At 36.1% G+C, this 24,817-nt stretch overlaps 1 protein-coding gene across 10 annotated transcripts in view; it reads right to left on the minus strand.

Annotated features, from left to right (window-relative positions):
- Positions 1 to 24,817, minus strand: part of RYR2 (ryanodine receptor 2) — a 787,495-nt gene that overhangs the window by 157,126 nt on the left and 605,552 nt on the right. For 6 of the 10 annotated variants that reach the window (XM_015436882.4, XM_074038391.1, XM_065543107.2 and 3 more), the window contains 9 exons: positions 23,658 to 23,736; positions 21,599 to 21,688; positions 20,711 to 20,848; positions 11,241 to 11,318; positions 9,849 to 9,924; positions 5,063 to 5,186; positions 4,422 to 4,537; positions 1,604 to 1,699; positions 1,134 to 1,198 (listed from right to left, as the gene is read on the minus strand). In XM_015436882.4, coding sequence (XP_015292368.3) covers positions 1,134 to 1,198; positions 1,604 to 1,699; positions 4,422 to 4,537; positions 5,063 to 5,186; positions 9,849 to 9,924; positions 11,241 to 11,318; positions 20,711 to 20,848; positions 21,599 to 21,688; positions 23,658 to 23,736 — 862 coding nt within the window. Of the gene's footprint in view, positions 1 to 1,133; positions 1,199 to 1,603; positions 1,700 to 4,421; positions 4,538 to 5,062; positions 5,187 to 9,848; positions 9,925 to 11,240; positions 11,319 to 20,710; positions 20,849 to 21,598; positions 21,689 to 23,657; positions 23,737 to 24,817 lie in introns of those variants that run through there. The other 4 variants (XM_065543167.2, XM_065543147.2, XM_074038447.1 and 1 more) reach the window with 2 other exon arrangements.

Raw genomic sequence — 24,817 nt, forward strand, 5'->3', positions numbered from 1 at the left:
CAACACAAGAATGTATTTTAAAGGGATAATTAGAGGCCGTGAATATAGTATTCTGATAATTGGCTATCAAGTAAGATTACAATCTCACAGAGACCGGAGATACACATATGGATCTATCAATCGAGGAATCGCTAACTGTGTGCACCCCAGGACAAACTTTCAATCTTCAAATGATTGGAACAGACTCTGAGTGCTATATTAAATGGGAAGAAAAGACAATGGAAATGTGTTTTACAGTAAAGAACACAATTTTGAAAACATACTACAAGTCAATATTCATCAATCAAAAAGCATGCTATTTTAGAGTCCACAAAAGTTGTATTTATAGCAAATTATCTGTAATCACTGAATGCAAGTACTTTGAGAGGAAACAGACAGCAGTATTAGGTCTTCAGGCTCACAGCAAGGTGTCCCAAACAGGAAAGCTTACCCAGGGGCATTGTATATTCATGGCAATCCCTGGGCCATACCCTAATGCCTGACCCAGACTAGACACACAGTAAATACTGAGTAAATGAATTAAATCATTTGGAGGCTTTACAACTTTTCATGTCCATCCCTTTTTGACTGAAAAAAGTGATGATTTTTCCAGTGATAGAGCAAATCCCTGATAAATCCTTATGAAACGAAATAAATAATAACAGTGGGATGTCCTTTGTTTATAAACAATCTATCCTCTCTGATCTTCTGTAAAATGAGTAGGAAAAGGTCCCACAATAAAGATTCTATACTAAATGTTCTTATAATGTACCCATTTATGAATTAACTAAGACTTTCCTATTTATAAAAGCAATTCTCAACTAGAAATTTTAAATCATAACAATATCCACATGTTAAGAAATAGATATTTTCATTCTATATCATACGATAAAACAAAAAAAAATGCAAACTGAATTAAACCTCAGATAGAATGAAGTCATTTGAAGAAGGAATATGGTAGGGAATGCAGAGTTAAAGTCTGACCAAGTATGATGGGAAGATGATTCATGCAGTTATTTTCATGCCACAGAATATTTACGTGCAGTAAAATACATATTTGTAGACAAGTATGTTCTGCAAAGGGCAACGATCTAATGAATAGAGGATGTAAACAAACATATTGAAGCAAAAACAAGATAGATTGTATACTGTACTTTTGCAAAGAACTTGATTTCTTGTTCATAAGGGAAATGTTCTCCTTTGCCTCTGCTGCCACCATCTGTAGATGTGAAGAGTTTTTAGGTAAATGCTGCACTGGAAACATTGCAAGATATTCATCCATAATGCAAAGGTTAGAAAGCATGGCTAAATGTATTATCCCACTACACTGAATGGAAAAAGCCAACCAAAAATACAAAGGCAAGCTTTGGCAGTGTCATTAAAAATAAAAGGATTTTTTTAAATACCCAAATCTAAATTTAAAAAGCTATTGAGGACAGCCCATGGTTGTGGTTAGAAACACAAACACATTTGTGTAGCTTTGAGATCTTATTGACATAGGGAGGGGAAAATGGAATAGAATAAAGTAAAAATCCCACATTTTCAGTAGCCTTTAAGAAAAGAAGCTCACTGGGGAGGGGACAGTGGGTGTAAATTGAATAAACATAATTGGTTAGATACTAACCCTGGCCTCTAATAATACAGATTGCCTCTTGGTGTGACCGAAAGTTAAAGCTTCTCAATTTAAGATACAAACTAAAACACTGCAGGAAGTCAGGATCTGTGACAAGGAGGAGGACAGCAATTTTAATATTAGGTTGGCAAATTAGCATTCCGCTAAAGAATAAAGAAACTTTGACCTATGTCAAAAGATAATTTTCATAAGCGAAGTAAAAACACCCAAGTTTTCCCTATGGTTTAAAAAATGATCCAAGGTCAAGAATTGATTAACCTAATTCATTTAGCTTAGAAGGTGGCCTTTCTTACCTCCTTCATACATATGGAAAAGGTTCATGCATATATTAATAGACGAGGTAATAATAAACTATAATAACCACGATGGCATGCAGAACATATTGGAGAGCTAAAAAATTCAGAATTGAGTATCAGGTTTTAGTAAAATTTGTAAGCAGAGCTTCCAGATATTTAAGAGCCAAGCTGACTTTTGCTTGAAAAAGTTATTTTGCAAAATAATAATAATAATAATAATAACTTGAGATAATAGTTTGTCAAATTTTAGACAAAAACATAAGATAATTTTTAGGAAACTTAGGCTACTATTTTGCAATATCAGAATGCTCTCCCCATGAAGAAGCAAAATAAAATTATGGTTTTTTAACACTTGCAAATTTCATTTGCATGGCACTTTGGCATTTGAATCTCTCTTAAGCACATTATGCAAAATGGCTGGATTCAGATAATAGACTTTCTCATATAAAGTTATCTCAAGATAAAATTTTGTACACAGCCAAATCTGCTCATATTTCAATGAATTAAATAGGAAATGTCTTTTACTACATTTAAACAAACGCTTATGTGCAAAATGTGAAAAAGATGTGGAGAGAATATAATCTATGGTATAATATAAATATGAGAAAAAGGCATATGCATATTTTTACTACCACAATTAACTTAGGTCTAGGAATGGCTACATTAGAGATGTGCTACAAAATCACTAAAGTGAAGGATAAAGGGAGAGGGCAATATAGCAGTTTCACTTGTGATAACAATGAAAGATGGAAATTAAAATAAACACGGTATTGACAATCACAGCTCTATCTGCTCCTCTAACAGAGTTCCTGAACCTAATTTGCCCTGGCAAAGCCATCCGAAAACGGTACCTATAACATCAGGCATTGTGAAAAAGGTTATTTGGTTGGGCTCTGTCATTGTAGCCTACTTTCTCTCCCGTGCTCTGTTTATAAGACCCTCTACCCTGTGGATAGAATGAAATGTGTCAAGTGGGTGAATGTACCCTGGAGCAAGATTCTCACCACCCCCATACATGAACTGTAGTAGGTAGTTTATTCAGACATTTGAATAAAGTGTGAATAATACCTAAACACACTTCTTCCCTTCAAATTGGTGTTTGTGTTCTCCAATGTGAAGGTAAAAAACAAACAACTTTCTTGTTCCTTTCTCCAAATGGCGACTCTTTCTTTCTCTCCTGTCCCTTGTATCTCCAAAAACAAGACTGGATATTGGAGTTGCTACCCATATCGGATCCTTTCAAATGTGGATCAGAAATTGCAACATTTAGCTTTCTGGGTAAAAGCTTCAATAATTCACCCCTACTTCATTTTTGTTCTCCAGTTAAATTTCATTAATTCAGATCAATTTGGCTATGTATTAGGATAAGTCAGGAATCATATTTTTAAAAATTGTTAGTTGTATGAATCACAGAGAGATTACAGATTATAAATTAGCTTGTAGTGTAAACTTTCATGAAAAAGATGCGCTCGAAGAGAGCAACAATATAGTATTTGAACTGTAGAGGCAGGTTGAAAGAGAAGTCAATTGTTTATGAGAACGATGCTCAACTGAAAAATCTTCAATCACATTTAGGATACAAGAGGCCAGAAAGAAGAAACTACCAGAGCTCTAATTTCTACAAACTTAAATCTGGTGCTATGGCAGAAACTAGATTTACACCCTAAGACAAACAGCAGCTAAGGGATCCAAAATGAATGGCCCTAGAGGAAAGGTGTTGAACGCAAAACGAGTGAGTGTTAAAAATAAAGAGAAAACCTTGAGAACAAAAATGAAAATAAATGAATAACCACCAGAAGAGCACACTGTTTTCAAAAGGGAACAACCCGGAGTTCCTCACACCGTATTACTACGCAGTGGCGGGAAGGTGCTCTGACATTAAGCAGTTAACAAGTTGAATTTTAATTCAACAACGAGGAGGCTCACATAACAACAGAAGTGACCAGCGGCTACTTTGATCATCTGTGCTGAATTTAAGGCTTAATGAATGAGGTTTTAAAAATTCTGAGACAGCACTGGGCCAGATGGGAAAGAGGTCTTTCGCCGTACCCTAAGAGCATAATAAAGGATTCTGCACTGCAGTTACTCTAGTATTAATGTATTTCCCTACAAAGGCTAAACGCAAGGCCTCTATAGTGTTTAGAAATTTTGAAAATCCATAGTTTTGCAAGTTTTTCTTATGAGTAGAGCAATTAATTTCATAGGTAAGATTTAACTCTACCTTACAATTCTGATGTCCTTCCAATGTATCTTTCAAAGTGAAAAAAATGAATGCCAATAAACATTATAAGGAGAATAACTTAGATGTTAGATTTTTAAAACTTCACAGACTTTACCCACTCCCCAAGAACTTGTTCATCCACTGACTGTTGAACTCTACTTAGTAGTAGGATGAATAGATGGGTTGACACCACCACAAATAGCTCAGCAGCCAGTGTTGTTCTATATCCTGATGTTGTAAACATTAAGAACAACAAACATTGGGCTATTAGCAATGGGACTATGGCACCTACCAAACTCCAGGATATACTGATGGGCTTCATCCACATAGCGAATGAGTTGTTGGAGGAAACTGTAGGCAAATCGTTTCTCAATAGAAGGCGTGTCCAGTTCCAGGTCCTTAAATCCTCTGGAACAGCAAAAATGAAATAGGGAAAGCAATTTGTACAAAGCCTCTTAGAAGGTAAAATTGTGTGTGTGTGTGTGTGTGTGTGTGTGTGTATATATCCATACATGTTTATATATGTTTATATATACATATAAATTTTGAAGTTTATCTAATGTTATTGTAGCTCAAGGAAAAAGTAAGATTTAACCTATAAAGAATATTTTGCACATGATATAAAGCTTCAGTGAGTAACTCTCTAATTGTGCAACAAAATGTTGCATTTACAAAAACAGAGTGTGATTTTTTGCCTGGGGATTTTGCCTAAATGATGGATAGTGATTTAATATATGTAGCAAAAGGAACTCACTTATGTGGTACACAGCTAGGGGTGTAAATGTTTCTGATGCGTGTATTTTGAACATATTAAACAGTACCTCAAAGGTGTAAACAGATCATTGAATTCATTTTCAGCTTTAAATATGATGGAGATATTTAAATATTCACCCTCATGAAAAGAGTGTGTAATTAGGGTATGTGTACTTTTACCTGGATACAGCATATCCATTGATCTGCAAGAACTTGAGGATGTCCTGTGCTTTTTCTCTATCCTTGGCTTTCTCTTTGGCTGTCAGTGTATCATAGGGCACCAGCAGAGGGTGGTTACCTCCTCCTAAGAGTATGTCAGGACAAGAACACAGCATAGTAATTTGAAAATAATCTGAGATGAGACACAGATATATCATTGGACCACACTATAAAACTTTTCATGTCCTTTAATAATACACAGAGCATATAAGACTCTTCTGCCTCTATTGCCTTTAATGTTTCAATTAATTCAGAAAAACTACTCAAAGAAAGGCTGTGCATATGCCTTCTAAGAGGCAGTTAAAACACGAACATGCATGCATTTGTAACACTGAGTGACAATAATATCTGCATTCGCCAACGAGAGAGAAGCAGCTGTATTCTCTTCTCTGTTCAAAGCAATTCTGAATGTGGAGAGTGGAAATAAATGCTAAATCATACTTAGCAGGATCTAGAAAAGTTATAAAGCATGTTTCAGGGGTTATGCTTCATTTGCTGCCCCACAGAGAGAAGAGTAAAAGTCTTAAATATGGAATTTTTATTATATCTCTCAGATCAGAGAGTACTTCGTAGTCACATTATTTATAAATATACAAAACCACATATAGATGTGCTACATTGAAAGTGGATCACTCTTAAGTGTCTAATACTTGACTTTAAGACCTAGGGGCAAGTACCTTTTAGCAAGAGTCTAGATTTCTAATATACTTATCCTGATAATACTTACTAAAGTAGTCTTTCTTTCAGATTTAAAAATTCTAGAAAATATGTAAATTTAAAAAAACTAATACGCAGAAAAACCTTTCTAAAAATTATAAATTATGTAAGAATTTTGGTTAAAATTTTGCAAAAATTATAAAAATATTTTAAAATGCACTGTTAATTTCAGATGTAAAGATTTGGTACAAAGAATGCTAGTAAAACAGCGGCAAACTGAATAGCATGGTATGCCTCACATTTAACATTCGTAAAATATGTATGGTAATAGATATTGTGTGGGAGGCTGAGCTACCCTGAAATACAACTGCTAAGGAAATTCCAGGAAGAATAATTGAGAATAAATATTGTTTGAATTATAACAACATATAGCCTATGAAATCAGTTTCCAATACAGTTTAGCCAGGAGCTACTGCAACAATGACAAATGTTGAATTTGCCCTACACAATAAATAAGCAAGCAAAGGAAGAAATGTCTGCTTCCCCAGTGCTGGCTTTGACTGAGAGTGCCATCTGCAGACATGCAATCGCCCACTGAACTTTAATACCATTAGGTGACACTGTGCTATCATATATGCATGGCGGTTGTCCAGAACTACAGAGCTAACAAATACTAACCACGCTAAGGAATTCAGGTACTTCACAGTATATTAACAATATCAAGCACAATACAGCTGTTAGAAGACAACGACAACAAACACTCGTGAACAGCAAGAGGATATAGAATTTGTTACTAAGTTTCGTAGAAACCAAATTTGACTTTTGTCCTAATCAAAGATGTAATTTAACAGGACACTTTATAAGGATACTATAATTAACAACAATTTATTCTATATTCTCAAATAGCTACAAGAGCAGATTCTGAATGCTCCCAACACAAAGAAATATAAATGTTTGAGGTGATGGATATGCTAATTACCCTGATTTGAACATTACACGTTGTATACATTATACAAATATCACACTGTAAGTCATATAGACAATTATGTATCGGTTAAAAATAAAAGCAAAAATCTTTTTAAAATCAAGCACCGAATTCCATCACCCTAGTTTAATCAACCATCACCTAGTTCGAACTCCATTACTGCATTTAGTCCTAGAGAATGCTATTAATTTGGCAACTTAATTTGTAATCAGTGATTTGGGGGCCACATACCAACAAGTTACTGTCGGGGAGGTGGGGAGAGAAAGAGGGAGACGCAGAAAGAGGTCTATAATTTAAAAATCCTAAGAACACAAAGTACCCACTAACTCGGTAACTCTTCTCACTCTATTCGACCTCCACTGAACTAGAAGGCGAAGGGATCTGAAAGCCTGCCAGGTGACTGAAATCTACGTCCTCACTGTGCCTGTAACTAGCAGTGTGACCATGGACATTTACCTTGCACTTCCACCCTCATCTTTCCCATTTATGATATGGGTGTAGACATCTCGTGCTGAAGGAAACCAGCTCCTTGGAGAGGCAAATGAATGAGCAATAATTCCGAGGATATTACCGCACATACTAGCACGGACTCATGAACCCATTCATACTACAGGGTGAACAAACACTTGACACCAGTGAACTGTCTGTGGCTTAACAACAGGTGACCATGGTACAAAATACTTGAAGTGCCAGTGTGAAAATAACATTTTTTCACTAATTTGGGAGTGCCACTCATACTTTTTGGACTTATACTCCTTTATTTCTATTAACTCCTTATGGCATCTGATTTTCCCTCAGACTTTTCAAGATTCCAAAAGAGCACTGAAGATCAGATGACTAAGACAAGCAAAAGAAGCATTTTTCTCCTGATTTTCCTAAAGCAGATTCATCTTCTCTGCACAGATGCAGGGATGATAAAAGAGAAGAGAATGGGTGAAAGCAAAACTGGGCAGCTTTGGCCCTGATTCTTTCAGTGTTTTTGACTTCTCATTTCTATTTCTCTCTCTCTCTCTCTCTCTCTCTCTCTCACACACACACACACACACACACACAGACACCCAGACACCAAGACATCGGGTGGTGACAGATTCCTCCCACCTACTCTTATTGGCAGTGGGAGTAGAGCTGGCAGGATGCAACTGCCTACAACTGTTGGCTATAAGGATCCTCCTCACTATTAATGTCCCCGAGTGAGAAAACAACTTTGAAAAAAAGACACATGTAGTTTCTGCTCCGAAACTGGCCACAGTCTGTAACCTATCTCCTATTCCCAAGACTCACTTCTCTGGTTTGCTAACCTCCATAGCCTAAAAGCCAGGATCCAGGATTGCATATTTCAACCCCTTTCCCACTGGTCTGCCATTCTGGTTCTAAACAAGTTCCTTTTCTAAAATGAAATCCATATGTGCAGTAAGAGAATTAAAGACAGCGAGGACTCATTTCCCCTACCTCGCCACTTAGTCTGCTGAACTAGGTTAGTTGCCCAACTACAGATTATACATTTGAGCCAATACAAGTTGTATGCAGAAGTATGGATGTGCCATCTACTAGTGGTATGACTTAAAGAAAACATCAATCTGGCTCAGAAATTTAAATAATGATGATTTTCTATCATGCTTATTTAGAAAAGCATATAGGTTGTGTATATCTAATCTGAAAATCTGAAATCCAAATGTTCCAAAATCAGACACTTTTTGAGTGTCTACATGATGCTCAAAGGAAACACTTATAGGAGCACTTAAAATTTTGGGTTTTGGATTTGGGATGCTGAACCCATATATTTAATGCAAATATTTAAAAAATCTGAAAAAATCTCAACTTTCAAACAGTTTTGGTTCCAAACATTTTGGATAAGGGATAATCAACTTGTAATAAAACAGCTGCTTATTATTTTTAATTTTGACTCTACTACAGTGACTGAAACATAGTTTAAAAAAAGGAACAGATACTTTTTCATGTAATCCGCTCATGTAACAAGCAGTGATTTTGTTTATCAGTTATGTGGGCAATGCCCTGTCAAGAATTTCACAAAACAAAACTCTATGACTCATTTTCCATCCATCCATTCACCCATGCACCCATGAGCCAAACAATGAATTAATCATTCATTTAACAAACATTTATGGGGCGGTTTTAGAATACAGGCATATTATCCTTGAGCAGCATTTTGAAACAGGCAATTTAAAAATGTGAAATCTTCTCTTTTCCTCTCTGTGACTAACCCTAATTTGTGTTACTCTGTTTCCTAGTGCTTGGTGCCAGGTACCATCCTTCCATATCACAGTTTTACTTTTCACCATGAAACATCCCCACTTTCAAAATCTTCTCCCCTTCTACATTTTTACCTAGTCAAATAAACAAAAAGTAGAAGATTTATTGGCACCTGTAACTATACAATAAGGACTACAAAAGAAATAAATGTTGTGGCCCTGACCTTGAAAATAATATATTCCTATTGGGGGAAAGAAAACCATATAGGAAGTCATTAACGACAGCACATATGCTCGCACACACACACCCCCCACATTATGAACAATATGTGTATAGACTAATGGCAAATAAATAACGTTGAAAGATATCATCAGTGTAGCATACATTAAATTGAAGAAAATATTCATGCAAATACATTTTAAAAGACTTGAGAAATACCTAAGAGAACATTAGGTCATTTAGCATTTGAATAAAAAAACCGGGAAAAGTGCAAGCAAAAGCATGTAAGAGACAGTAACATAGCTGGACTAGATGAAAGAGGCTGAGACAGGAAATAAAAAGGGGTGAAATAGGAGATATTTAAGTTGGGGAAGAGAGTCAGGGAGGGAAGTCTAAGTCATTCATAGAACAAATCAGATATCAGGATGAGAAGTATAGAAATCTATAAGCTAAAACAGGTAAAAGAAAGCTGCCAAAATTCTGAGATACAAGAAAATATATACTAGTCGCTAGGAAATTACAGCATTTCCACCTTCAATCTGTTATAGGCACATTTAAACCATTCTAATTTTAAAAAGTTACAATAAGCTCTTGTGCTAAAAAGACTACTTCATCTATATATTCATGTGATTGAACCCTGATTGTTTTTTAATACACGTTTTTAGAAAATATTACCTTTGGACTCCAACTCCATTTTCTTTTTCTTTGCCCATATATTATGGTAGTTTTCAGCCATCATTTCTGCCATAGCCTTAAAACAAAAATATTTATTACTTCAACAAGTAAAAAAGGATAACATTGCTTTCTAATACGTAATATTAGATGCCTTAAAGGAAGAACTAACACAGTATTAGTGCTACAATACATTTAAAAGATAATCACACACTCTTCTTTAGAATCTGAATCCCAGTGAATTGTAAGGATTTGCAATATGACACAGTAACTAAACAGCAGATGAGAATGGTCATTGTTATTCATAATGTTTGAAGACACTGATTCAATAATGAAACCAAAATAGCTATGGACTTCAGAAAAAAATATTATTTACAAGTTCTTGTTTTAATTTCCAAAGCCTTAAAAATGACCTAAACCTTATTAAACTTGAATGTGGAGAATGTTAGATGGACAGTCAAAGATCTAATTTCTAAATCAATCTCTGTCCAAACTAGGTAAGAGATCTTAGACTAGCCAAGTTAATCTTTCTGTGACCTTTTGGGTTTTGATTAAGATTACCTCTAAGATTCTTTTTACATTTGATTTTCAAGTTTACTGTGTCATTTTAAGACATTCATATGGGAGCAATAACAAATGGCAAACAAAACAATTTAACAATATGTACATTTTATATTTTCATTCTTATTTCTCTTGGAACGATACAGTTACCAACAATGCTAATATGTTATTTAAACACCAAATTGACCTATTAACTTTATGTCTCAAGGCAATAAATTTTATCTTACTTTCAAATCTGCTATTTCAAAGTAGGTTCCTTGGTGACAAAAAAGAACAGAGGAGACTATGAATGGAGCAATAAGGATTGCAAATGCAATCAATTTCTCAGGGAAAACTTAAAAGAAAGTGGCCCTTGCGCAGAGCATTATTAACTATTTACTTTCTTCTCACACACAACTATTTAACATAGAGATTTTTAAATGGCTATTATCTATCTTTAAGGAAAATATGTTATATGGCTGAAACATCCTAGAAAAAGTTGTATCAACTTCTTTTTTTTTTTTTTTTTTCTTTGAGAGGGAGTCTCACTCTGTCACTCAGGCTGGAGTGCAGTGGTGCAATCTCAGCTCACTGCAACCTCCGCCTCCCAGGTCCAAGTGATTCTCCTGCCTCAGCCTCCCAAGTAGCTGGGACTATAGGTGTGTGCCACCACACCCAGCTATCAATTTTGATAGTACTAAAAAATTAGAGTATATAATCTATAAATTCCGTGGATCCATTATAGGATCACCACATTCAAATAAACCACGCTGTGAAATATATGCAGGAAAGTATTACGTTATGCTTCTTAAAAATTAAATTTGGAGACTATTTTTAAAAGTTGATAGTACTTACATGCAGGTCTCTAGATAGCGTAACATTGCTCATGTCAATGGCCCGGGGACTGTAACCATGGGCAGCGTCTACAGAAACCTAGATCATTCATGTGAAAAAATAGTGCCTCATTAAAAACCTTGTGAAGAGAGACTTAAATTACACTTTAAAAATATAACACAAACTTCCAAACATAGTGTTTCCTCAGATAAAACTGGCAAGTTTCTTTACAAAATGATGTTGTAAACACATCTCGCACATTAACATTATATTTGGGTGTCTGAAAACGATTTATGATTGACAATCCTGAAAATTAACTATCAGAATTTAACATATTGTGCCATGAATCCAAAATGTTGAAACATTATCTTCCGCAGGGGACCATTGCATTTTTTAGTTTCTTACAAATCCAAAATGGCTGCAATGAAATTTACTCTTCCTCAAGCAAGCGAGAGTTAATCAAAGATGTCACTATTTACAAATGTCTTCATGAGTCAAATGTTAGAATAAAGTACAACTAACTTTTAAATTATAATAGTATGTCATACGGTATTCAATAATGCACTTGGAAATCCTCGAGGAAGAGAGTTCTTTAATTTCTGAATTAAAGCTTTTAAAAAATGAAATATATCTCTTCATCAATTTTAAGGAAGTTTCACTACCATCCTGGGCACTTACCTCCTTCCACCCAATGGCATATTATGTGAAAGTGTACCACAGAAATGAGCTCTGGTTCCTGCTTATAAATCCAAAACTATACCGTGATATATTTCATAATTGTGTATATTCTCTTATTAAAAATGCATAAACAAAAAACAAACTAAAAACAAAATGAAAATATAGCTCACTATCATGCTTGTAAAATAAAAGTGAGTGTAACATATGCTATAATTAATAACAGGCTCATGAGTGATACTTAACTTTCGGGTCAGTTTTGACGGCACCCTGGCTTCTGTGCTTTCACCATGAGGACACTGTTCAAACCTTGTTTAAAGGAGGCAAACACCATGCTGGAATAAATCCAGCTTTTTCTGTACCTCACTTCTGTTTTCTGAGCATCACTTCCCTTTTTGTCTATAAATGTTATCCGGCCACATGGCAGTCCCGGACTCTCACTGAACCTGTCCTGGTTCCAGGGACTGCCACTGGTTCTTTGCTCAGTTAAACTCTGTTAAATTTAATTTGTCTGAACTTTTTCTTTTTTTTTTTTTTTTGAGACGGAGTCTCGCTCTGTCGCCCAGGCTGGAGTGCAGTGGCCGGATCTCAGCTCACTGCAAGCCCCGCCTCCCGGGTTCACGCCATTCTCCTGCCTCAGCCTCCCGAGTAGCTGGGACTACAGGCGCCCGCCACCTCGCCCGGCTAGTTTTTTGTATTTTTTTAGTAGAGACGGGGTTTCACTGTGTTCGCCAGGATGGTCTCGATCTCCTGACCTTGTGATCCGCCCGTCTCGGCCTCCCAAAGTGGAACTTTTTCTTTTAATATGCTAAATAGACCACCTGCTTCAAAGGCTGGTATGAAATGAGGTAATGGATTTAAAACCCGTAGCAAAGTGCCTGACACAAAGGAATGGATCAGGGATTTTAGTAAATAGCTATTCTCACTGCTAGTATACTATCATTACCACCACTACTAACATAACTACCATCAACACCATAGCTCCCATACAGTTGTAGTGAGGAGTGGGTGAACATATTTGGGAGTCATAATTTTGCCTACCACAACATACAAAATCAAAGTCATTATTCTCTGCTTGCTGTCCCCAGCACTCCTATGGTCTTTACTTCACCTAACACGGCTATCAACTTGGGGACACAAGCTAGAATCCATGGCAATCATCTCAGATTATTCCCCTTCATCATCATGTCAATGTCCCCATCCAAATCTCATCTTGAATTGTAGCCCCCATAATTCCATCATGTTGTGGGGGGTACCCAGCGGGAGATAACTGAATCATGGGGGTGCTTTCCTCCATACCGTTCTCGTGGTAGGGAATAAGTCTCACAAGATCTGGTGGTTTTATAAGGGGAGACCTCTTTCGCTTGGCTCCTCATTCTTCTCTTGTCTGCTGCCATGTGAGATGTGCCTTTCACCTCCCACCACGATTGTGTGGCCTCTCCAACCACGTGGAACTGTGAGTCAATTAAACCTCCTCCTTTGTAAATTGCCCAGTTTCAGGTGTGTCCTTATCAGCAGCGTAAACACAGACTAATATACTCCCCTTCATCTATTATCATGTATCAGCCACAAAATTCTGTCTACCTCAAAAATATCCCTGGGACATACCATGGTGTTCTGTTTCCACTGTCTCTGCTCTAATTCAGATACAACATTTTTTGGTTTTTGTTGTTTTTCTGGGATGTCTACAACATCCCCCTCAGGAGTCTATCTTTCTGCCTTCAGTCTCATCCTTCTCTAACTCATTCTCCATTTTGTTGTCAGAATTACATTTCCAAACTATTTATTTTGTTCTTCCCTAAGCAATGTCTTCTCCACTGTACAGCAAAAATATGTGGGCACGGGCTGGGCTTTATTAATATTTCCAGCATCTGACACATACCATCTCTCATTAATGTTAAGATTATAAAATGATTCCCAATCTCACAGATATTAAAACAGGGCAAGTGTATGTCTTAAAACTGGTGACAAATTATATTAGACTTTCTGCAAATTTTATTGATAGCAATAACTCTATAACTCTATTTGTTCCTAAAATAGATTTCCCACTATTTAATCTCCCCTTAAACCATTTTCCTTATATAACTGAAATTTACAAGTTTTTCACTTTAAGTTCTTGAGGCCAGTTTTAATAATGTAGGTAAATATTTGCTTATTTAGGGACAGATTCTTTTTATGCTTTTAATTGCCTGTTTTTCTTCTTCAGATACACAGAAATCAGAAGACTGGCCAAGTCTTGCACAATTTCAGGTTCCCTGGACTATGCACCATCTTGGAGCCAGGGGGTTTAACATTCATACTAATCTTATTAGCATTAACAGCAGCAGTAGCAACTACCAGGTGTGTGGTCATCGGGACACACAGATTATCTCATTTCATCTTCAGAACAACTCTGAACAGTAGGTATTACTTTTTATCATTTTAAAATGAGAGAAAAGAGGCTCAAGAGAAATTAAATAATTTTAAAAGTCATAAACTGTATTATGTAGATAGCAAACAGCAGCACCAAATTTTGAAAGTGATTCTAACACCAAAGCACTTATCCAGGTCCTTAAGATGGTCCCCCGTGTCCTATAGGACCTGGCCCCTGAGACCACTGTACCCTCATGTTACTCACTGGATTCCAGCCTCGCTCACTTCCTTATCTCCCACACACTCCCACCTTAGCACATGTGCAATGTTTGGGACATTCTTCCTCCAAATCTGTGTAACTCCCTCAACTCTTTCAGGTTTTTATTCAATTCACCTTCTGATGAAATATACCTGAAAGCTCCATATTAAAATTGCAACTCACCTCCAAACACCTTCCAAATCTCCCTGTTGCACTCCCAATTTGCCTTTCTATGCTGTTTTCTTTTTTCATGATATTTGTCATACTCTATCACAGCACAGCTAGAACTTGTTTTTCTGAAGACAGAGTCTCTCTTACACTGTTATCTAGGCTGAAGTGAAGTGGCACCAACACAGTTCACTGCAGCCTCAACCTCCTGGCTTTATTCAATCCTCCCACCTCAGCCTCCTGAGTAGTTGGGATTACAGGTGTGTGCCATGCAACCACACCTGACTAGTTTTTCTATTTTTTGTAGAGATGTTGTTTCGCCATATTACCCAGGCTGCTTTCAAACTCCTGGGCTCAAGCAATTCCGCTGCCTTAGCCTCCCATAGTGCTGGGATTGCAAGCATGAGCCACCATGCCTGGCCTTTCTATCCGTTGCTTATTTCCCCCATTAGAATGTAAGCTCCTGGACAGCAGAGATTTTTGTCCATTTTGTCACTGATCTATCTGAAAAGCTTAGGACAATGCAGCATACATAATGGGTGCTCAATAAATATCTGCTGAAGGAATGAATGCATCATCCCTCTATCCTATCCCGTATTTTAGTTCTAGATAAGTAACACGTTCCAAAAGTTTCATTCTAATCTCCCTTCCCGTTCCAGGGTATAAGCTTATTTTTTCATTTGTTTTAAGTAGTTTTTATCCTACATTTGTAGTACTGAAAAATGGATATGAGGTAAGGCATTGGAATTTGGGAGTAAACAAGTAATTGTTGAAAACCTGTGGGATATGCCTGAGATTGTCAGAAATGTTCTTTGCTGTTGACTTTAGTATCCCTACTAAGGAGGGGGTCAAAATCCACCCAGTTAACCCCTCTCCAATCAACTTCTTGTAACTTTTATCAGCCCTTATATACTCTATTGTATATTCCGGCGAGTTGATACTGGTGTTATTCATACCCTTATGTTTGTCTTACATGTGCAAATTCTAAAGCCCTAAGTGGGTGGTAAATTTCCTGAAATCAGGATTCGTGTCTTCCTCTGGTATTCATGGCAAACAAAAGACATTCATCAGGTTATTGATCCACAGAAAGATAGTAAGGACAAAAATTATGGCTCACCTATATTGAAATGTATGCCAGTTACTAAGTGATTAATAAGCATCATAACGAGAACACTCACAACATTCTTTCAAAGCAGAGACTCACACCAGCTTCATTTTAAAGATGAGAAAACTGCAGCATACAGAGGTTAACCAGTTTACCCAAGCTCACATAACTAGCTAGGTACTCAGGGGTGAGACCAGAATGTCAACCCAGGCTGGCTGTGCCAGATACTGCCATTAACCATGGGCCACCTGTACGTCCCTGAGGGAGTGCTGAGCCCCAGTTAAAAAAAAAAAAAAAAAAAGCTGGTGCATTCAGGGTCGGAATCACATCTACACATGATCTTCACTCATCCATTTACATTCCTTATATAAAATGATGCTATAAAGTGTTCCTTTAGTCAGAAGAGTTTATACATGATAGAAAATTGCTTTATAATCACATAAGAAATCAGTAACAGAAAAAAGACAAAGAAGTTTAACAAGATGATAGTTGAAAAACAAAAAGCTATAAAAACAAAAAGCTATAAGTAATGAAGAAATGACAATCTATGTTAATATTTGAAATAATATGGGTTTATGCTTAAAGAACCTTTGGGCGAAAATAATGGCAAGAGTTATACATAGATTTGTGGCCTTCGGTGTATATTGCTCCCCATTTCTGAGGCTGACAGAACTATTCTTTCTTTCTTACCTACAGGCCAAAGTGCTACAAACACAAATATACTTTTTCATTTACCACTAATGAAATGCCCTCAATAAATGCTTTCAACAGAAATACTGACATAACAATAGTAACAATAAGAGTTCACATTTAATGAGGCAAACAGAGATCAAATACCCAAATGTACATTTTTAGAAAGCAGCACTACTAGGATTTAAGCCCAAGTGGTGAAATTCCATAGCCCTTCCTCTTACCTTACAAACTGTGCCTCTGGCACAAGCATCACCTAATATTTTGAAATCACATTCGAGATTTAAGAATAAATTTCAAAAATCACATGTCACTGTAAAAATCACTAAGACACGAGAGATGATTCCACGGGTTAATAGGATCTATTAAGGGCTTACTATTAGAACAAAAAGGAGAAAGGGAAAGAGGGGTGATATAAAATATATATGATTTTAAATTAGAGTACATAATTTTTGCTATTAAGAGCAGTGGAAGAATCTCCCTTTTTTTCATGAAGCTTAAAGTCATCTGCATTTGCAGTAATTTCTTATTTCTTATCTGCCTTACAGAATAATTTTTAAAAATCATCCCTTTCTCTACACTGTGTAGTGCCTTGTACATACCACTAGTCTCACCCTTTCTGTACCATGTTGTAGTAGATTTAACTTGACCTTATCTAACACTATTTTATGATTTTTAGGATTACAATTGTCTTGCTGTCTCTGTATTCTCATTGCCTAGTACGCATTTTGTGCTCAGCATTTGTTGAAACAGATTAAAATAAAAGCTATTTTACTTAGAAAAGCGTAAAGAAACAAAAAATAGATAAAACACACTTTTATAGTTTCCATCCATATATGATACATCCCAAAGACAATTTAATGTAAAATATGCCCAAATCAGAACTCAATTTATTTAAAAGTATATTTCATCCCTTGTAAGTTGGATTCCTAGGTATTTTATTCTCTTTGAAGCTATTGTGAATGGGAGTTCATTCATGATTTGGCTCTCTGTTTGCCTGTTACTGGTGTATAAGAATGCTTGTGATTTTTGCACATTGATTTTGTATCCTGAGACTTTGCTGAAGTTGCTTATCAGCTTAAGGAGATTTTGGGCTGAGACAATGGGGTTTTCTAAATATACAATCATGTCATCTGCAAACAGGGACAATTTGACTTCTTTTCCTAACTGAATACCCTATATTTACTTCTCTTGCCTGATTGCCCTAACCAGAACTTCCAATACTATGTTGAACAGGAGTGGTGAGAGAGGGCATCCTTGTCTTGTGCCAGTTTTCAAAGGGAATGCTTCCAGTTTTTGCCCATTCAGTATGATATTGGCTGTGGGTTTGTCATAAATAGCTCTTATTATTTTGAGATACGTTCCATCAATACCGAAAATAAAAGAGGACACAAACAAATGGAAGAACATACCATGCCCATGGATAGGAAGAATCAATATTGTGAAAATGGCCATACTGCCCAAGGTAATTTATAGATTCAATGCCATCCCCATTAAGCTACCAATGACTTTCTTCACAAAATTGGAAAAAACTGCTTTAAAGTTCACATGGAACCAAAAAAGACCCCGCGTTGCCAAGACAATCCTAAGCCAAAAGAACAAAGCTGGAGGCATCACGCTACCTGACTTCAAACTATACTACAAGGCTACAGTAACCAAAACAGCATGGTACTGGTACTAAAACAGAGATATAGACCAATGGAACAGAACAGAGTCCTCAGAAATAATACCACACATCTACAGCCATCTGATCTTTGACAAACCTGACAAAACAAGAAATGGGGAAAAGATTCCCTATTTAATAAATGGTGCTGGGAAAATTGGCTAGCCATAAGTAGAAAGCTGAAACTAGATCCTTTCCTTACTCCTTATACGAAAATTAATTCAAGATGGATTAGAGACTTAAATGTTAGACCTAAAACCACAAAAACCCTAGAAGAAAACCTAGGTAATACCATTCAGGACATAGGCATGGACAAGGACTTCATGTCTAAAACACCAAAAGCAACGGCAACAAAAGCCAAAATTGACAAATGGGATCTAATTAAACTGAAGAGCTTCTGCACAGCAAAAGAAACTACCATCACAGTGAACAGGCAACCTACAGAATGGGAGAAAATTTTTGCAATCTACTCATCTGACAAAGGGCTAATATCCAGAACCTATAAAGAACTTAAACAAATTTACAAGAAAAAAAACAAACAACCCCATCAAAAAGTGGGCAAAGGATATGAACAGACATTTCTCAAAAGAAGACATTCATACAGCCAACAGACACATGAAAAAATGCTCATCATCACTAGCCATCAGAGAAATGCAAATCAAAACCACAATAAGATACCATCTCACACCAGTTAGAATGGCGATCATTAAAAAATCAGAAAACAACAGGTGCTGGAGAGGATGTAAAGAAACGGGAACACTTTTACACTGTTGGTGGGACTATAAACTAATTCAACCATTGTGGAAAACAGTGTGGCGATTCCTCAAGGATCTAGAACTAGAAATACCATTTGACCCGGCCATCCCATTACTGGGGATATACCAAAAGGATTATAAGTCATGCTGCTATAAAGACACATGCACATGTATGTTTATTGCAGCACTATTCACAATAGCAAAGACTTGGAATCAACCCAAATGTCCATCAGTGACAGACTGGATTAAGAAAATGTGGCACATATACACCATGGAATACTATGCAGCCATAGAAAAGGATGAGTTCGTGTCCTTTGTAGGGACATGGATGCAGCTGGAAACCATCATTTTCAGCAAACTACCACAAGAACAGAAAACCAAACACCGCATGTTCTCACTCATAGGTGGGAATTGAACAATGAGATCACTTGGACACAGGAAGGGGATCATCACACACCGGGTCCTATTGTGGGGAGGGAGGTGGGGAGGGATAGCATTAGGAGATATACCTAATGTAAATGACGAGTTGATGGGTTCAGCACACCAACATGGCACATGTATACATATGTAACAAACCTGCATGTTGTGCACATGTACCCTAGAACTTAAGGTATAAAAAAAAAAAAATTTGAAATGATACAAAAAAAAGTCTATTTCAACTATGGAGCATGTGAAGCACATGCTGTTAGACCCTCATTTTTTTTTTCAAAAAAAGGATATCTGTGTAAATAGCAATAATAAACAACATTTGGTGTAAACCACATATATAGTGAGTTGAGGGGTCAAGAAAAGAATAATGACAGGTTTAGCTCCCAGGAGAAATGAGAGGGTCAAAGGTAAGCAGCTCACATGACCTTGTGACTAAACGTTAATGGGTGGCATTTGGTGTCCACCCTGAACCCCAGCTTTTCCACATCAAGGCTGTGCCTTACTCTTGCCACCTTGAGCACCTAAGACCTATGGGTAGAGTCTTGCTTGTTGGTTGAACTCCCTTGACATGGTCCAGTAGCAACATCTTCTGTGAATTCTTGCTCTGCCTGTGTGGCTGTATACCTGCCCTCTGCAGACAGGAGCACCCCTGTGCGTTCTAGATCTGGATCATGACTGTCTGAACATCCTACTCTTTCCTGAGAACCAACCCTCAGATCCCACTGGAAATGAGAAGAAAGCTTCATAGACAAACTAACTGTAGCGAATGAACATGATGTGCTGTTTCCATTAGGAAAACTTCAGGACCTTACAACTGAGTACTTCTTCTTCTTTTTTAAATGTTTTATTATACTTTAAGTTCTGGGGTACTTGTGCAGAACGTGCAGGTTTGTTACATAGGTATACACATGCCATGGTGGTTTGCTGCACCCATCAACCCATCACCTACATTAGGTATTTCTCTTAATGCTTTCCCTCCCCTAGCTCCCCACCCCACGACAGGTCCTGGTGTGTGATGTTCCCCTCCCTGTGTCCATGTGTTCTCATTATTCAACTCCCACTTATGAGTGAGAACATGTGGTGTTTGGTTTTCTGTTCCTGTGTTAGTTTGCTGAGAATGATGGTTTCCAGCTTCACCCATGTCCTACAGCTGGTTACTTCTTCTATACTAGCCAGAAAACGGAAGGCTTGTACATAAAGTCCAGTAACTTAATCATCATTTAACCTCCCTTGAAACTAAAGAAAAGGTAATATAGCTTTTTTCTCTCCCTTCTAAATTTTGTGAGTCTTCAGAATTTTCAAATTATTTTTTAAGAAAAACCCAATAATTAAATTTAACAAAATTATTTAGTCCATAACATAAGCAGTTGATTCATCACCATGATGAATTCTTACCTGGCTTGTCTGAGAAATACGACGAGTCCGGTTGTAAAGGGCCATGCTGTCTCCCTCTCGAGTTCTTTCAATTCTCCAGCCCCAAGCCAGCATAGTTTTTAAAGATTCTTTGATTGGCCAGCGATAAATTTCTTTTTCCTAGAGAAGAAAAACCAAAAAACAACAGATACATTATGAATGTAAATAAAAACGTTAAGTAACGCTTTGCTCTTGAATAGACTGCCTTCACTTTTTAAAAATTTGATGTGCATAGCTTATTTAAAAATAAAAAAGGAAAGTAAAATTCTAAAAGCAGAGTGTGAGCAGAGATCTAGTTTTACTAATGTTACTAAGAGGGATCCTCACTTTGTTCATTATATAGCATCAAGGTCAATTTCCTTTAGCGGACCTGGTTCCTAGGACCTAACACAGAAACTACAAACGAGAGACACAGAACAAAAGGACAGCTTATGTAATATACATGTGACTCACAATGAAGTGAAATCCTTTTCACTTCATTTGTCAAGATATTCATTTTTTTCCCCAAAGAAGTCAAATATATGAAAACCTATACATAATAAGCACATTATTACTTTGTCATTACTCATCAAGAAACTTTTAAACATGGTAAGAAGATTTTTTAAAGTACTTAAAAATATGGAAGAGGAATAAAAACCAAAAAGGAAAAGAAAAATGTTAAGGAGAGAAGAGAATAAACACAGAAATGCTGACAGAAAATAAGAATGGAGAAGAAAAGACAAAATATAAGAAGTTTTTTAAAAATGGGGCCTTGGAAGAAAAAATACCAACTTTAAAATAAAGAAGTCATTTTAATATAAAAATATGTAACAAAGAAAAATATTTTCCAAAAGAATAAAAACTTTACAAACTAAAACAAAAAATCCTCACCTTTTCAGACAATAGCTTGTATGGCTTCATTAATGGTTGAACCTTAGAAGAGTCTGAATATATTTCTCCATAAATCCATCCATTTGCCAACTAAAAAAAAAGGCAAACATTAAAAATTGTTTTACATGTGTTAATTTTAGAGGGTGTACATATACAGGTGTTTAAGTGCATGTTTGATAAAATAAACCTAAAGTGAACTAAAGTAAGGGTTAAGATTGAAATTTTATCCAGCATAAGTCACTATAAAGATATCCATCCTAATCAATGTTATTTTCTTTTATTTTAAATTTCAGATTCAGGGAGTAAATGTACAGTTTTGTTGCATGGATGTTTTGCATGATGTATTTTCAGTAATCATCTGGAACAAGTCTTTTTATCCAGAGACTAGAAGCACCCAATCTTCCTTAAACAGACCAAGGTCTTGCAATTGTGCCGATAAGCATTCCCACAGGAGGAGGCTACAGGGATGCATGGTCCCAAGGATATCTATTCTGACCCATCTTGGGACCCCACCTGTGAAGTGTAAATAAAAAACATGCATTTTAAATAGGAAAACTAGAGTATGCATCTCAGAGTCTTCTCTGAATAATGCCACCTGTTTTATCCATTCTTTCATCAAATTTTCTCTCAACACATTCATTCCATATTATTTTGCCCATTTGTACATATCGCCATTTCCCTATATCATTTCTCGTCTGCCTACAGAGTCTGAGTAATTAGACTGGAATACCTTCCTGTAATATTCCTCTCCATCACCAACTCCACCCACTCAGTACTTAGTGGAGTTTTTTTGTAAGATAGATCCTTACTGACTTACGTAGTAAATCAGTTACTGAACGAAGAACCAGATACTTATCAAAACCAGCAAAAAAGGGTTTCTTAGAGGGACTGAAAAACTGACTGGCCAGGGCAATGTTTGAAACTCAATATGCCATCTCTAGCATGATGATCTTGATTTGTTACGAAGCATACACATCCTCTGGAAGCAACCTTTGGTGTCTGATTTTCATTTTACCAAAACAGTATATGAGTATTTTAGGTTCTTGAACCATCTCAACTCAACTCCTCTGATGAACCTACTTTATCCTCTGTCAAGTTTAGACTGAGCTCAACTTAAACGTGAATATTCAGGCATAAGATTTCCTTTAGAAAATCTCATAATATGTAGAAATTATCTTATAGATGCAGCTACTTTAGTTTTCTCATTTGTGTTGTTTTTCTTGAAAACACACAAAAAAGTCACCTGGCCAATGTAATCTATTTTTAGTAAACTGCAGATCTAGTTGGTAGTAAGAAATGCAACAGAAGAATAGAAAAGGTAAATAATTGTTAAATCCTGATTAAGAATTCTCAAGATTTTATCTGATATAGAACTATACCTAAAACCTGGCCAGGCATGGTGGCTCATGCCTGTAATCTCAGCAGTTTGGAAGGCTGAGGCTGGCTGAACAACTGCTTGAGGCCAACAGTTGGAGACCAGCCTGGGCAACATAGCAAGATCTCATCTCTATAAAAAATATTAACAATTAGCCAGGTATGGTGGTGTGCACCTGTAGTCCCAACTATTCAGGAGGTTGAGGCAAGAGGATCGCTTGACCCCAGTAGTTCCAGGATGCAGTGAAGTATGATCACACCACTGCACTCCAGCCTGGGTGGCAGAACAGGACTCAAAAAATAAACCCAAAAAACCTACATATGAAACCAAAGTTTCCTTAAAAGGTGAATTCTGAACGGGGGTCACCATTTCCTCCTGAAGCCCTTGGTGATTATTGCTTTTTACTCCGATAAACAATATATGTTATAGCAACTATATTTATAATGTAATTAATAGATCTTTTGAAAGCTTAAAATAGTGCTTATTCATAAGTGTATTATATTTGTGTTAATGATAGAGCTAGCTAAATATTATATTATTATATAAGCTAATTGTAATTAAGTATTTTTTCCTAATTTAGATCAAGTTCTCATTTTAAAAGAGAACACTGTCATGGTCAGAAGTATTGAACAGTGACCAGTCATTAATAATGACTACTGAATAAGAATGTAATTCTCTTTTTACCTTGTCCATTGACCATTTGTCATGCGAGTGTTCTGCATATTTGTTAATGAAGTATTCCAACTTCTCAGGAATTGTAATACTATGAGAAAAGCAAAGACAAAAGAGCTTGATTTTCACAGAATTTACAGGAATCATATTAATAATTTACTCACAGCTAATGAATGCTTATATCTCATTCAATTTTAACTGTTAAACACTACTGTTAACAAAGAATTACATTTTTCTATTTTCAGAACAATATAAGAAAAGTCAAGCAGATAATGTTCTATCTGCTCATCTTATATTGATTCATAGTTTATGTGCTAACATAACAAATTAAATATCATAAAACTATAATAACAATTATTATTAAATACATAAATTGAAATAATTAAATACATTCAAAGATTAGGACAATATATTACACAACAAAGAAAATACAAGCACTAAATTTAGTAGTGATGTGTTAAAATTTTTAAATATTCATGGTCCACAAATAACAGCGTAAATGTTACTAGAATTAACTATAGGGAAAATAATTAACTTCTGCTTTTTGTTAATATTTACTCTTGACTCCTTTTGTGTTTAAATGAATATTTAGTTCCTTGATGTTGAGGACATGCAAATGATGACCAAGTCTGATGGTAAATCTAAGGCTTAAAACGTATCTATGAATGGAAAATCAAATATATATAAAAAATTCTATTCATTAATGAATATATCTTATTAAAGTATTAACTTTGAGAACACAATTCTACATAAAATCTAGTATAAGATGGTTTGTTGTTGTTTTCCAGCAGTTAACAGTAATTGAACTATAAGACATACACATACCTAAGAAGCAATATATAAAAAATTGTAATCATCTAGAAATCATTGATATCACCGCATAAACCTGTATCTGTTAAGAAGTCCCCAAAGGGGCAAGCCTAGGTAAATTAATATCCATGCCCACACTTATTAATTAATTGGATTTAATGAACCAACACCAAAACCATGACATTGTTCTGATATTTAAAAATCTCAGGTTAGATCATATGTTAGCAAACCACAAACTTACCCATGTAGGAATGTGAACATGTGATATATTGGTTTACTTACTTCGGAGGAGATACAAAAGATCAATCACATAAGCCAAATACTGGGGGATGGGGGAAAGGGTCTTTTCTCACAGGACTGTC

Source organism: Macaca fascicularis, chromosome 1 (assembly GCF_037993035.2).
Source record: "Macaca fascicularis isolate 582-1 chromosome 1, T2T-MFA8v1.1".
NCBI lineage: Eukaryota > Metazoa > Chordata > Mammalia > Primates > Cercopithecidae > Macaca > Macaca fascicularis.